Source organism: Mauremys mutica, chromosome 12, assembly GCF_020497125.1.
Source record: "Mauremys mutica isolate MM-2020 ecotype Southern chromosome 12, ASM2049712v1, whole genome shotgun sequence".
NCBI classification, from domain to species: Eukaryota; Metazoa; Chordata; order Testudines; family Geoemydidae; genus Mauremys; species Mauremys mutica.
In genome coordinates, this window is record NC_059083.1 from 32947433 (window position 1) to 32963522 (window position 16090).

The 16090-nt window shown below is 52.7% G+C and overlaps 1 protein-coding gene across 2 annotated transcripts in view; it reads right to left on the reverse strand.

Annotated features, from left to right (window-relative positions):
* LOC123346488 (butyrophilin subfamily 1 member A1-like) overlaps window positions 1–16090 on the reverse strand; it is a 111774-nt gene that overhangs the window by 49014 nt on the left and 46670 nt on the right. Inside the window, exon 8 of one of the 2 annotated variants that reach the window (XM_044983917.1) lies at window positions 6082–6720. The exons of the other annotated variant lie outside the window; for it this stretch is intronic. Within the exon in view, the coding sequence (XP_044839852.1) occupies window positions 6161–6720 (560 nt within the window). The 3' untranslated portion in view covers window positions 6082–6160. Of the gene's footprint in view, window positions 1–6081; window positions 6721–16090 lie in introns of those variants that run through there. 2 annotated transcript variants of the gene reach the window in all.

Here is a 16090-nt window from a genome sequence, read left to right on the forward strand (position 1 = left end):
ACCATCTCCAATATTTCAAAATCTTTTTCAAAGGTGGACTCCAAAACTGGATGCAGTATTCCAGGATCAGTCTTACTGATGGTGTGTCACCTCCCTGTGCTACTCACTGCTCTTTTCCTACATCTAATGATGGTGTTAGCCCTGTTCACCACAGCATCACACTGGGTGCTCATGTTGAATGGCTTGCCCAGCATGGCCCCCAAATCCTCTTCACAGTTAGTGCTTTCCTGGATACGCGTCCCCATTCTGTAGGTGCGGCCTGCATGCTTTGCTGCTAGGCATAGGACCTTTCATTTGGTTCTTTTCAAACTTGTTTTCTTTGAATGGGTCCAGCTTTTCAAGGGATCCTATTGCTCTGTGTCACTGCCCTGTCCTCAGCATTAATTACCACTCTTCTAGTATTTTATCACCCACCAATGTTAGCGGCAATGACTTTATATTGTGTTGCAGTTCATTGATATTTATTTTCAAGAATGAGTCCTTGAGAGCCTCTTCATATCCCTAGTGCCCAGACCCTGCTCCGCAGAGCCCAGCGAGAAAAGGCCGCCCAGCCCAGCTGTTCCATAGGGGCTACGCACAGAACACACTTAGGAGCTGGTGTTATCCAGAGGTTCTGAACAACAGCTGGGGGTCATCAGCTTACAAAGACACTCTAGACCAGTAGCGTAGACAGGCCCCAAATGTATCTAAGTTTCCCGCCTTGCAAAATAGGAGAGAGAAAAACCAGAACCTTGATTAGCTTCATGTTATAGTTGTGGAAACTGAGGGACACAGAAGCAAAGAGATTCACTCATGGTCAAAAAGCCAGGAATAGAAAATGGCAGATCTGCTGATAGTCAGTCCTGGGCCCCAGCCGTGTTTATCCTGGCCTCTCTGCTTCAGCTCCAGTAACAACCCGAGTAGAGGTTTTCTTCTTCTCCATGTTCTTTAACTTCACGTCACTGCAGAAGAAAGATTTTTTCTTACCGCCTGGCTCTAATGCATGGAGATGTCTTTTCAGAAGATGTGCTCTGGCTCAGTCACGTCATAGGTTTTCTGGAGGAAGCACTCGGTGACGTTCTAGGGGCTGTGTTATACACACATTTTAGGGCTGAGCCGTCCCTCCCCACTGCTCCTTCTACTAGCTCTGGAGATGCCCCTCCCCCAACCCCCAGGGCATACGCCCAGGTGATGGCGACCCCCCCACCTGCCACTACATCATCTCCTCTGACCTCCGCCTACGCTACCACCTATAGCGGCCGGTTAAATCAAACACTTTGCATCTTTCCCCATGTAAAATACATCTGAAGTGTTTTTAAACATTGGCCAAGCTGATTGTTTATCATGTTCTGTATTTATTATTGCTGCACAATTAAGCCTCTAATCAGCTCTAACAAGTGCCCCTGTGAAACTAATGGATGACATAGTGCAGCAACTACTTCTATTGTATTTATGCAAGTTTTCAATTGCAAAAGTTGGGCCTGAATTTATTTATGTCTGAAAGATACCAAAAGTTAGATGATGACTTTGTGGAAACATCAACTATTATAAAAACCACATTATAACGTTTACTTTGCTTACTATGTATGGGATTATAATTAAAATGTCATAGGAAAGATCCAAATGAGAACTCTAGCCTGTGTTCTTGCACACAGGTTGTTAACCCTGGGGATTGCGGGGAGCAGATTTAATTGGGCTCTATCCAGTACCACAGAAGCGATACCAGTATGTACTGACAGCTACAGATGATTTTTCAAAAGAGGTAGAATTTCCACTTAGAACTATGACAGCGCATGAGGGGGAGAAGAAGACATGTAACATTATATACCAACATGGCAGTGCAGAGCAGACACTGGCAGATCTAGGTTCTGAATTGAACAATGAGGTAACAGTTTTCATTGGGTGTTATTTTCACTATATGGTCAATTACACACTCATGGCCGTGTGACGGGGGCTGTTAGCAGCTACAGACTGAGCCCTTTGGAAGCCGGCACCCTGGTCACTGAGAGCACCCAGGCTACCTGCAGGGCCGTCCCTAGACATTCTGGTGCCCTAAGCAGCTGCCCCCCCCCGTGGGAGGGGGACCCCAGGCCTCCATGCAGGAAGTGTCCCCAGGCCTCTGTGGGGGGGTGCCCAATATCTGTGGGGCAGAAGCAAGCTTGGGGGGCAGAGGGGAAACCGCCCCCTGGCATAAGCCAGCGGAGTGGAGCAGATTGGGGCTTGGTCGCTCCACTTCCCTCTGCCTGGTGATTGCAGGACAGGCCCAACCCTGCACTCATGGGGCGGCAGGAAGTGGATTGACCTGTCCCCTGACCCCTCCTCTCTGCTCCCCTGACTCCCAGCCTTGGGACTTGGGGGGCTGGGGAGAACCACCCCCAAGCACTCACTGGCAGTGCAGCTGGGAGCTGGCAGAGCGGAGCAGGCTGGGGCTGGATCACTCTACTTCCTGCCGCCTGCTGAGTGCAGGACAGGTGTGATGTTATTGATTTAATCTGGGACCATATAGAACATGGTTGCAACCAAGGTCCTGTAGTGGCACCAAATCTTATGTAAAGGGGGTCATGTAAGGTGTCTAAAACCAGGTTATGGGTTGCTGGTTATGATTATGGTGTCTACATGTATGGATCATTTTGTAGTTGAAGTTATAAGTATTAGCTCTGTACTATCTGTATTTCAAATTTGTGCTGTGTTTCTAGTGGTGGTAGCTCTGCCTAGCCTGCTTAATGGCCCATTAAGGATCATCAGCTACACAATTGACCCATGGAGAGAAGGCAGATACACCTTGTAACTCAGCAAAGTGTGCAGGGACTTGCCCAGGTGACTCCAGACTCCATTTTGCTGTAAAGCCTATAAAAGGCTGATGCCTCATCTCCATCTGATCTTCAATCCTGCTTCTTACCTCTGGAGGAACTTTGCTACAAACTGAAGCTCTGCACAAAGGAGTGATCCCCCAGTGGGGGATGTTCTCCAGAGACTTGATGTAAACCTGCAGTTTACTCCATCACTGCTACAAGCCTGAACTAAGAACTTTGCCATTACTGTGTGTAATTGATTCCATTTAACCAGGGCCGGCTCCAGAGCCCAGCGGGGCAAGCACCCGCCTGGGGCGGCCCTTTCCCGGGGGGGCGGCAGGCTGGGCTGGCGGACCTGCCGCAGTCATGCCTGTGGGAGGTCCACTGGAGCCCCGGGAGCAGCGGACCTGCCGCAGGCATGACTGCGGAGGGGAAGCTTGGCCGGCGGCTCCAGTGGACCTCCCGCAGGCATGCCTGCGGCAGCTCAACCAGAGCCGCCGGACCAGCGAACCGCCCGCAGCTGCGGGAGATCCAGCCGAGCCGCGCGACCAGCGGACCCTCCGCAGTCATGCCCGCGGGAGGTCCGCTGCTGCCACGGCTCGGGGGCGCCTCCCGGGCATGACTGCTTGGGGCGGCCAAATTTGTAGAGCCGCCCCTGCATTTAACCCATTCTAGCTCTCATCTCTACCTTTTTCCCTTTATGAATAAACCTTTAGATTCTAAAGGATTGGCAACAGCGTGATTTGTGGGTAAGATCTGATGTGTATATTGACCTGGGCCTGGGGCTTGATTCTTTGGAATTGAGAGAACCTTTTTCTTTTACTGGGGTGTTGGTTTTCATAACCATTCATCCCCATAACGAGTCGCACTGGTGGTGATACTGGGAGACTGGAGTGTCTAAGGAAATTGCTTGTGTGACTGTGGTTAGCCAGTGGGGTGAAACCGAAGTCCTTTTTGTCTGGCTGGTTTGGTTTGCCTTAGAGGTGGAAAAACCCCAGCCTAGGGCTGTAACTGCCCTGTTTGAGCAATTGGTCCTGAATTGGCACACTCGGTTGGGTCCCGCCAGAACCGCATTGTCACAACAGGCCTGACCACTGCTGCAGTGCCCCGGATGTAGCTCAGGAGAAGGGGTGGAGTGAAGGCGGGGCTGGGGTGGAGCCGGGGTGGGAAGAGGCAGGGTGGGGGCAGGGGCTTTGGGGAAGAGGAGGGGTGGGGACAGAGTGGGGGTAGGAGGCAGCTTTCCTGGTTGGCTCAGCCGGCCGGGGATCAGGCTGGCTTCTGGAGCAGCACACAGCTGCATAGGTGTGACAAAATGGGGGATTTGCTTATATTTTCATGGTTTTCCAATGGTTTGCATGCAGAGGGAGTGGGACTCAGTGCCACTGGGTGTTACTGATTTAACGAGGTGAGGGGAGAGGGAGTTTGTCGTTGCAGAGGACCGGAAAGGGAACTTGGGACCCCAGCCAATGGCCTGGAGGAGGGACACCCCAGAGATTGGTGACCTGACGACGCAGCCGGTTCTGGCCAGTGGGAGGACAATGGGCTGCGAAGAGAGGACTCCATGACCTAACCAGCCGGTTCCAGCCAGAGGAGGGCGGAGAGGAGAGGAGGCCAGACGACCCTGTTTACCTGGAAAGGAGACAATGGACAGAGGCAGGGCCTGGGGCTGGTGATATCAGATGCCCAGCTGGGAAGCAGAGGGGCTCGGGGCTGGAGAGGGGGAGCAGGCAGAGTCCACCTGGATGCAGGGGAGACTGGGATGTGCTGTGCTGAGGGAGGCCAGGCCTGAGGATCAGAGAGTTTCCTGTGCTGTATTCAATGCTCAATAAAGACTGCTGTTTTATGTTGGCTGAGAGTCACTCCAGTCTAGAGAAACGGGTTGCAGCATACCCTTTGGGGGGTGGAGGCCCTGGGGGGTCCAGATCAAGTGGACTCCCCAAGGGGGCCCACAGCAGAGACAGACGTGCTAAGGCTCAGAGAGGTGCAGCTCCAGGAGATGGAGGGGCCAACCCTGAGAGAGAGTGGACCCCAGGGAAAAGGGCTGTCTCATTGGAAGGGGCACCCCCTATACACACGGACCGCACAGGGCCATGAGTGGGCACGACCTGTAAGTCCGTGACAGTTGGGCACCAGGAAATTTGGGGCAATTTGGTGCCCTATGCAGCTGAATAGTTTGCATATGGGTAAGGACGGCCCTGGCCACTGGGTGCAGTTAGAGTAGAAGGGACTGAGTAGTTTGGGTTTGGAAGGGCAGAGGGGATCACTTGCACCTGTATGGAGTCTGATGTGGTCACTAGCTCACCGCTGAGAAGAAAGCAGCAGTATAAAAGGCTGAACCAGGGAGCAGGAAGGGGGCTCCTTGTAACTGCTGCTATGTTGTGATGCACCATAAAAAATCATAAAGATGCTTGGTGGAGGTTCCCTGGCAGACTGCCTGCTGCTTAATTCACACAGAGGTCTGCCAGCCAGGGGTTGCAGGAACTGATGGGGGATTGTAGAAGAGATTTCTATCTATAGGAAGAGAGCATTTGTGTTTTCTTAATTGATGTGAGAAAAAGAAAGGAAGGGTCACATCTTGATTAACAATTATATGTAGCTAGAAAGTTAAGTCCCATGAATTAATGCTGACAGAAGTTCAAAGACTATTATATAATCATGTGTGAGTTAAGTTAAATATATTGCTTAATTAATTATATCATTTTAACCTATTAATTTTCAAAGATGTACTGCAGGAGGTGGGTGTATGTGCCCTGCCTGACAGGGAGAACCAGTAGAGACAATAAAGGGGGTGAGAGGGAAACAGAGAGAGCAGCTGCACATGTGTGTAGTTGTGATGTTTATAACACATGTACGTTGTAACTGAACAACCCAGTCTGAGAATTTAATACTTTAAGATAAATATTTTGCATTTCTTGTATTCCACAGTTGAAATACAAATGACATTATTTAGATAAGTTAAACTTCAATATAGATTAGATGGAAGAATAAAAAAATAAATAATGTAAATAATTCCATTTCTAAAAATGTTTACATGCTTGTTTTTGAAGTACTGTTTAAATGTAAATTAAAATATTATTGTATTTACACCTTGTTACAATATTTTCTAAATCTTTTTTTCTTTCATATTTTACATTGAGATCTCATTGTAGAAAATTCTGACAGGGGTAAATGTCTCTCATCCACAACTATCTACTACCCCTGGGGCAGGGGATGGGGAAGGTGAGGGCTGGGGGTTCCCAGGTGTCCAGTTTTTTACTCCAGTTGAAAAGGGAAACTGCCAGCGTCTGGTCAGCACAGAAAGTCCAGTTGCTGCAGTAACTGACCCCCACCACTGGGGGCGGGAAGAGCAGCAGGGCTGGGAGGGGCCAGTCTGTGCCGCGGGGTCACTGTCAGGGACAGAGATTCCCTCTGGCCTGAGCTGGGACCGGGCAGATTATCAAGGGAGCCGCGTTTGTCCCCCCAGCGTTGTTACAGGGACTGAAATAAGGGCAGAGCTTCCCGGAGAAGGTGCCAGTGAAAGTGAAGAGATGGCACCTGTCAGTCACACTGTAAAACGAGACCTCGCCCGCCTCATAGTCCAGGAAAATCCCCACCCGGCTGGGCCTGACGTTCACGGGGAGGGGGGTCGCGGGGGAGGTGAGGGCCTTGTATCGCCCACCCCTCAGCCACACGACCCAGTATCCATTCCCAGGTGTGAGTGTGAACTCCCCCTTCCTCCTCACAGATTCCCTACAAACCCCCAGAGTCCATCTCGTCTTGTCTCCCACCTCCACCTCCCAGTAACGCTTCCCGCCCGCGAACCCCTCAGTGCCCAGGACACAGGAACAAGGATCAAATCTCTCAGGGTTGTTGGGCAGATCCTGGCATTTGTCTCCGAGTCTCACACGTTTCCGATCCTCAGACAGGAGTAGCCAGGAATTTGCTGTGTCTGGAGCCAGAGTCACGTCCACTGGGGAGAGAGTCACAGAGTCAGGGCTGGGGGCAGGGGCTGGTCACTGGGATCAAAGGGAAATTAACCTGTGTCCTGTTAATCACTGGGGGGGGGGGTTGTGGCCTGAGGGGAGTCAGGGCCCCTCTGCCTGGAGGAGACAATGAGGGGGAATTGCAGGAGGAGCGGGGGGGGGGGGCTCAGAAGGTGTCAGGGGAGGCCGGGGAGGGGAGGTGACAGACTGATGCTGGGAGAGGAAAGGGGAGGGGGAGGCGACAGGAGCAGAGGGGGGGAGGGAGGGACATGGGGTGGGGCAGGCACAAGGGCTATGGGGTGATAAGGGAAGGGAGGGGCACCAGGAGGACAGGGGTGTGAAGGGAAGGGCAGGTTCCAGGGAGTTGCAGGGGGTGGGGGAGGGGTGGGCACCAGGGCAGAAGAAAGGGATGGACCCCAGGGGGCACAGGGAAGCAAGGGAAGGGGCAGGCACCAGGGGGCAGAGGGGGGTGAGGGAATGAAGAAGCTCAAATGGGCCAGAGGAAATCAAGGGCAGGGTGAGCTGCCAGGGGGTGAGATGAGCAGTGGGGGAGGTGGAACCATGGTGGGGGGAGCGAATGAACAGGCACTGGTGCCAAAGGGGCAGAATGGGGGGTGAGGGAGCAGGTGAGCAGAAGGGGGGCAGAGAGAGGGGTGTGGAGAAGGGCAGGCCCTAGGGGGGCAGATCCATGTGCAGGGAGATGTGGGCACCAGGGGGGCAGAGGGAGGATAAAGGAAGGGTGGGGCCCAGGGGCTAGGAGAGGGTGAGGGGAGGGGTGCGGCAGTGCTGAGGTGAGGGGAAGGGCTGAGACCAGGAGTCCTAAAGGGGGGTGAGGGAAGGGACTTGCACCAGGCAAGCAGAGGGGGCAAAGGAAACAGCAGGCACCAGGGAGGCAGATGGGGCCAGGGCAGAGCTGGGATTTGGGGCAGAGGAGGAGCTGGCACCAGGGGACTGGAGGGGTGGTGAGGGGTGCAGGTGTCCTGGAGCCACAGGGGGAGGGGAGGGGCAGGGTGAGAAATAAGGAGAAGGTGGCATGGGGGATGGTGGCAGAGGGGCGAGAGGAGAGCAGGGTCAGTGGGGCAGAGGGTGGTGAGGGGATGGGCACCATGAAGGAAGGGGACAAGGGGAGGGTCAGGTGTTGGGGGGCAGGAGGAGGGAAGGGGGAGGCAGCAGAAGGGGGCGGGGGGAGGGGAAGGGCAGGTGCCAGGGGATTGAGGGGGTTGAGCAGAAGGGCAGGCACAGGGAGGGCAGAGGAGGGGAGGGAGAAGCATCAGGGAGCAGAGCGGGGTGAGAGGCAGGGCAGGTGGGTAGAGGGAGGTGCTAGGAGAGGGGATTGGGGAGAGGCAGGTGCCAGGGGGTCAGAGTGGGGCTAGAGGAGGGGTGGGCACAGGGGGGTGAGGGTAGGGGCGGGTGCCAGGGGTCAGAGAGGGTGGGGAGAGGGGCAGGTGTCAGGAGGGCTGAGGGGAGTAAGAAGGGCAAAAGCCAGGACAGCATAGGAGGGTGAGGGGAGGGGTGGGAGACATGGCACAGAGGAGGGAAAGGGGAGAGGTGGATGCCAGGACATAGCGGGAGTGTGAAGTGATGGGTGGGCTCCAGGGTGCAGAGGATGTTTGGGGGAGAGGGGCAGATGCCAGGATGGCAGGGGGAGAAGGGAGGGGCTGTCCCAGTGGGGCAGAGATGGGTGGAGGGCAGGGGCATGTGCCAGGGAGGCAAAATAGGAGTAGAGGGGCAGGGGCTCAGGGGAGCAGAAAGGGAGTGAGAAGAGAGGGAGGGATGTTGGTGAGGGGTCAGAATAGACGCAGGGTCCAGGGTCCCTCACAGGGGTGGGGGAAGGGCAAGGGAGGGGCAGGAGCTAGAGAGGTGGGAGGGAGAGGCAGGCCCCAGGGAATCTCTGTTGCTTTGGGGCCATGTTTCTCGCTCAGAGCAGGTCGGTGCTGTCCCCACACACACTGGGGGTGCAGCCCTGCCCCAGGGGGAGCAGCTGGGACTCCCCATGCTGGCAGGCCCCACGGGCCCCACCTTCCAGCCAGGAAAACCCCACAGCCAGCCCCTCCCCTCGCCCGGCCCAGCCCCACCCCCACGGGGGCAGTTGTCTGGATTGGGCTCACTTGGGGGGCATTACAGTGGAAGATTCTGGGGGGGGGTATAAATGTGTACTAATGGGCTGTTGCTAATGAGGTCAGGGCAGTGGGGAGGGGAGGGGGCATTTCCCCACTTACTGACCCCTCCATCTGGGAGAAGCTGCACTGGGGACCAGTCCCAGTTCACAGCTGCACAGCGCATCTGCACTAGGGGTTTGCACCGGTGCAGCTACATCAGTGCAAGGAAACCCCGGCAGACATGGCTGAGACACTGCTGTGCCAGGGGCCGTAACCCCTCCCCTCACTGGGGTTATGGATCAATAATTACAGGGTCACTGGAGCAGGGGAGCTGGACTCTGGGCTTCCAGGTTGGGGCCTGACCCACTGGGCTGCAGAGTCATTCTCACTCCCACGCTCTGCCCCAGGGCCCATGGCAGTGTTGAGACACAGTGGGACGTCATCAGACACCTGGAGCCCAGCGGGTCGAGCTCTCATGGCATCACACGGGGGGGATTGAACCTGGGGCTCCCAGCTGAGGGCGCAGCCACTGGGCTAAAGGCTACAAGGGAAGTGACAGCACCTTTTTCTCTTAATTGAAACCAGTCAGCGAACCCGACACGGATTCACGAATAGTTTCTGTTGACCCAAAATATAATTTTGCAGTAAATAAACTATTTGTCGAAAACATTTCACCCAGCTCCACTGCAAACCTGTCTGAGCAACTTAGGAGTCCCAATCCCAGTGACTTGCAAGGAGAGACTGTCAACATCCCCAGAAACGCAGTTACAGGCAGGCCAGGCTCAGGACAGCAGCGATGAAACACTCCAGAGCTGCTGGTTAATTTGCCCTTTGCAGACAAATGCCCCCTGGGCCCCTGATCTCACCCCCACAAATCAGGCTGAAAAATGGATACTTGGCTCCAGTCTGAACTCTCTGCCCAAAGCCATTTGTCCTATGGACGCTGCTAGCGGCACAGACCCTCTGCAGCTGCACCTGGGCATCTCCCAGAGCGGATAATGGGCATAGAGACCCTCTCAGAGCCCCAGGAGCTCAGGTGTCTCCATCCAAGGACTGTGCCAGCCACCTCCCTTGATCTCATTAACCAGCCCTGGGACAGACCCGCTGGGAACTTTCACACCCAGACTCTGGAGACACTTTGGGTCCTTCTACACAGCCTGCAGCAGCGAGTCTTGGAACAGGGTGGACAGATTCAGGCTTGCGGGGCTCCTTCTTTGGAATTAAAAATAGCCGCAAAGATTTTCAGGTTCTGGCTGGAGCCCAGGCTCTGAAGCCCAGGGTGGAGCCAGGTCTGCCCCTCACAGTGCAAGAGGGGACATTGTCTGTGTCCACATCCCCTTTACCCCCTTCTGCGGATGGGGAACAGCAGCCCCAGGGCCCCTCCCTTCACCCCCAGGGCAGGGGAGTGAGAGCCCTCAGCCTCCTGGGCAGTGGGGCCTCCCCGCACAGGTTCCTGGGTGAGTGTGAAACTGTCTCCACTCAGAGAGCTCTGTGCACCTGGCAAATACACAGATGTGCCCATGGATCAGGATCCAGGATGGTGCTCTCCCCCGGAGTGATGGAAGCTCCCTCAAAGTAGAGGGGTCACCCACTCGTGCCAGCCCTTCTCCCTGAGCTCCTGTCCCCTGCACCCCTGAACACTCACTCTCACATTGCCCCTCCTTCCTGAGCCCCTGCCTTCACCCCACCTCTTCCCCACACCCTGACCCCCTGGTCTCTCCTCTCGGCCCCCTCCCCCCTCGTCGCTCACCCTTACAGCTGGTAAAAAGTGGGAGGGAACAGCCCTCCCATTGGTAAAAGTGATGGGGCCATGGCCCCTGGCCCCCCTCTTCTAGTGCCCCTTACTCACCCACTTCCACCCCAGGAGGAGAGGGGGCTTGGGGCAGTGTCAGTGAGTTCAGTGCTGGCGATACGAGTGGGGTTTACATGCCGGCTGCTGGAGCTCTGTGTATCGAGGGTACTAGGACATCACAGCAGCTGTGTCAGCCCCCCACTGTCCTGCCAACATGGCTCAGCTCTGACACCTGCTGGAGCCTCTCTGTTGGGAATGGAATGTGAAATGCTGAGATTGTTTAGGCTTCTGGGACGAGCCGATTACACTGGGAACTGTGTATAAAGGGCTGGCCTTGAGCGGCCGGCTAACTGTAAATAGGATGATAAGTCAAACAGGTGTTAGGATGATAATTACCCTATGGGGTCACAGCTCCGGCTGTGTTAATTTTGTTAACCAATTAGCAATTGCTTGCTTGCCTGCTTCAAGAGTATAAAGATGTATGCTGGAGAGAAATAAAGGACTTTGCTGCCAATCAAACTGACTGAAGAGCTTTGTTCATATACGCCTGGGATGCAACAAATGGTGACCCCGACGTGATTGAATGAGGACAGTGTTGGTGGCCTGAACTGAAAAGAAGAAAAGGAGGCGCACCTGAGTCTCAGTGTCGAGCGGCTAGGAGCCGCAGGGCGTCCGAAAAGAGGGGCGCACCTGAGCTCAGTGTCGAGCGGCGGCTGCAGGGCGTCCGAAGAGAAGGGCGCACCTGAGTTCAGTGTTGAGCGGCTAGGAGCCGCAGGGCGTCCGAAAAGAGGGGCACACCTGAGCTCAGTGTCGAGCGGCAAGCCGCAGGGCATCTGAAAAGGGAGGCACACCCCAGCCCAGAGGTGAGCAGCTAACATGGGAACCGCTGCATCAGCGGAAGAAAGGACGGTGCATGAATATCTGATGCGCATCGCGGAGCGGCAGGGAGAGAAGCTCCCCTCTGATACGTTATCCCGTCTGCTGCGGTGGGGACGGAGAAGGGGACTTTCTGTTCAACCAAGTACAATTTTTGATAAAACTGTTTGGGAGCGGCTAGGCTCCGAGCTTTGGAAGTCGGTGGCTCAGGGCGATAAGGAGGCCTTCTCCCTGAGTCCAGTATGGAATAAGGCGAAGGAGATAGTAGAAACTCTCGTGGCCGAGGCAGGAGTGCAGGCGGCCCTTTCTGAGCTTTGCCGCCCAACGCCCGGAATGCCTTCTGTGTTGCCGGTTGGAGCCAGAGAGTTTTTCGGTGGTGAGGACACGGTGATACCTTTGGCTTCCAACCCCTACCCTATGGATGATGTTGCCCCTGCTACGGCTCCACTACCCTCCAGTGTGGCTATCGGCCCCGACATGATTGATTCTGCTACGGTCCCGTTACCCCCCGATACACCCGAGCCTATGGAGACAGCCTTGCCGTATGCACCCCCTCCAAAGCCATGCCGTGTCCATGGGGCCTGGGGGTGCCACGATTGTGGGGGGACAGAGGAGGCTCGGGTGGAACATGTGCCATCAAACCCATATCCCGATTTGACTACGTTTACTCAGTTTACTCAGTCTAATGCCTTCTATAAGGAGATGGAGCGCCAGGGTCGACAGCTGCAGCATATATGTGACAAGTTGGACCAATTGGAAGGTTTTCCACCTGGATCATCGCGATCGCATCTTCACAAGCGCTTTCATCCGACTCGCCCTTCCGCCCCGCCTGGCCCCGGGGACCCTCCAACTGGGGACCCTCTGGATCCGGTACAGCGCTGGCATGGGGTTTTAAGAGAAGCCATCCTTGAAGGTCTAACACCTGAGGCCTTTCCGGTGATTACGCCAGAGGCCAGAACTGCAGTTGGACTTGATCTTGCAACCCAGAATGCAAATCCCACTTGCCGCCGTATATTAGCCACCTTGCCCAAGACTGCGACCCTGATGGAAATGATTGAGGCATGTGGTAGGGCCGCTATGCTTGAGGAGACGGATAAGGCAGCAATTCATGCTAAGGCACAGGCCTCTGCACTGGCCGTGGCGTTACAACCCCTGCTCGGGCGACAGCGGGGGGCTAGAAAACCTACCCGGCCAGCCGGCCCCTGTTTTGGTTGCGGAAAACCCGGGCATTTCCGGCGGGACTGCCCTATGCAAAATGGGCAGCGGGCCTCTGATGTGTTACCTGAAGCTGCAACTGGCGCTTGCACACGATGTGATAAGTTTGGACATCGCGCCACCGACTGTTGGGCGCGTTACAAGAAGGATGGAACACCGCTGCCGGGAAACGGATCACGGAGCGCCCCTCGGAGGAGCGCGACGACACAAGTGCCTCCACCCGCCAACCTGGCTGCCTGGAACGCCTCACTGGAGCAACCCGTGGCAGCGCCGGAGTGGACTTGGCCACAGCGACAGATGTAATTTTAGAGACTGACGAGGTTCAAGTTCTTCCTTCCAACACCGATGGTCCATTAGGATTTGGCCTGAGTGCCCTTTTGATTGGCCGCTCGTCAACATCAAAACAAGGTATTTTTGTTTTGCCTGGCCTTATTGATGCCGATTATACGGGGAATATTGGGATAATGGTACGTGCCCTTTGTCCCCCTGTGACTATAACTGCTGGTACACGTCTTGCTCAGTTAATACCTTTCAAGGGATGTGTGCCCCGATCGACCCCGATTGACCGCGGGTCTCGAGGGTTTGGATCCACTGGCCCTCCCCACACTGCCTTTGCTATGGACATCACTTTGCGCAAGCCCACACGAACTGCTCGGCTTCAGGGATCCGATGAGCGGCAGATCACTCAGGGAGCTTTTATTGGGGATGCAATGCAGAGTGGGGTAACTGAGGCACCTGTGACGACAGAGGTAGAAGATACTGTGTTTACCTTGGAATCAGAGCCCACTGAAGCGGTTGCAGCTGAGGCCCCCATGCAGAATGATGTAGGAGATGCGCCATCTAACCTAGTATCAGAATTCCCAGGGGCAGTTGTAAATGGGGCCCCTCTACAGAGCGCCATGTGTCCTCAAGAACTGCCTGTGTGTGGAAAGGGAGACGAAGAGGAGCAAGAGAATTTAGCTGTGCAGCTGGCAGATACTGGCTCACCCATTTTTAGTATTGAAAGCTCTGGGGCTCAAAAAACATTTGTGCCTGTTACAGCTGCAGCAATTGAAGAACAAATCATTGCAGAAACTGTAACATCTATGGAAACCTCAGCTGAAACTTTAAAGCCTTTAGAAGCAGTGCCTGGAAAACTATTTCCTGAACTAGTCCAAGATATTACCACTGCTCATTCAGGATTTGAGGCTGCAAACAGTAGGACTGAAGAAACTGCAACAGTGTCAGTATTAGAGATGACTGCTGCAATGGTGGATGGAATGACTGAGAAAGCAACAAGATGTACACACCCTGAGCCCCTGGAGAACAACTGCTTGTTAGCTGTGCCAGGATCCTTTTTGTTTGATCCTCCCTGAATGATTTAATTGATTGAGATAATTTTTGCTTTGCCTGAATGTATAGGATGATGTCCTGATAATTTCCCCCATAGAACTTGAACCACGATGGTGGTGGAACAGAAGAAAAAACACTCACATCATTGATATTGCCAATGTCTAGAAATTCCTGACTAAAAGGGCATTGAGAACTGACCCTGGTAAAGAAGCAAAGAATTGCACACTGGCAGGAAAAAATTTGGACTCCTGCTAAAAAATGTGGTATTGATTGGATTTTGGGGTTTATTTTACAGGCTGCGCCCTGTGTTGTGGAATTTTTTTTTAGCATGTATTGCCCTCCCTAATTGGATTGTAAATGATATTACCCCCCCCATTACTAGCCCTGTTTTTTTAGAGCCTAATTGTTTTTTGTTTTTAAAGTTTGAGAAAACTCAGCCAAAAGGTTTGTTGAGTATTCTCAAAGGGGGGGGGGAGTTTATGGTGTTGTTTAGGCATAAATTTAGGTAATTTGGGAGAATGGCTTTGAATTTATGTGACCCAAAATACCTTTATGTAAAGTGCTTTGGATCGGGCCTAGGCAGGTAGGCAATAGACAGAGGCTTGGAAAGGAAAAAAGGATCGGGCCCAAGCGGGCAGGCAACAGACAACAAGCTTGGAAAACTGGTTGATAACCTTGAGGGTGTAGTTGATAGAAAAGGTAATTAACTACAAGCGAGTAATGTTAGGCAGAATACAAAGTTAACTCTGTGGTTGCTGGAGGGAATAGCAGTTGAATTTTGTAAGGATGCTAAAGAGAAAAGTTTTTGGTGTTTTTGAAATGTTTGTAAACAAATTTAGGCAAAGAAATTAGTTTGCAATTGTTTGGCCATAAATAATTTTGTTGCATTAATTGAAGATTGTATATTGTGCTATGTAATTGTATTAGGCTACGGGCATATAAGTGGTGATTTTTTTTTGTGTGTTTAAAAGTAGAAGTTAATAGTAAGAATCCTTAAGCTGTGAATAGCTTTGAATTTACAAGTAAGCCAGGATGCAATTGTATTACTGTAAATGATTTAATTGATGATGTAATTTTCCTTTTTTGCCTGATGGTACTAAGGGTATTTGTATATTGTATGTAATGATTGCTTGCCCAGTAGGGGTAGTTTTGTTTTGTTTTTTAGATATTAAGAAAATTGGTGTTAGCTGCATAGCATTTTATGTACCATGCATTTATTTATGGAGTTCAATTTATGTTATGTGTTTTATGTTTTGTTTTGTGGTGTTTGTTTGTTTGTTTTTCTGGCCAGAATTGTCTTTTGCGTTTTATGTGGTTTATGTTGTGTTTTTTCTAGGACCCCCCCTCCCTCAGTGTCAGTTTGATCGCCTGACATCTGAGGGATGATTTGGTAATAGAAGTTTGCCACAAGTTGGTGTGCTATAGAGAAAGGGGGAATCCTGTAGAATTTACACCATTTATTTGTTGTGCTTTGTTTTTGTTTGGTGTTGTTGGGGTTATGTTAAGAATTGCATGGTTATATAGGTTGGCTTTATAAAGTTTTAATTTTGGCTTGTGATAGATTGTGGTGTTATGCTGTTATAAGTTGGAAATGTTTTGCTAATGTTTTTATCCCTTTTTTCTTTCCCTCCTTTTTGATTTTGGGTAAAGGGGGGAGGTGTTGGGAATGGAATGTGAAATGCTGAGATTGTTTAGGCTTCTGGGACGAGCCGATTACACTGGGAACTGTGTATAAAGGGCTGGCCTTGAGCGGCCGGCTAACTGTAAATAGGATGATAAGTCAAACAGGTGTTAGGATGATAATTACCCTATGGGGTCACAGCTCCGGCTGTGTTAATTTTGTTAACCAATTAGCAATTGCTTGCTTGCCTGCTTCAAGAGTATAAAGATGTATGCTGGAGAGAAATAAAGGACTTTGCTGCCAATCAAACTGACTGAAGAGCTTTGTTCATATACGCCTGGGATGCAACACCTCTCCCTGGGGAGGAACTGTCCATGGGGCCTGTTCAGGCAGTGGAAGTAGAGGAAGAACTAACAGGGATT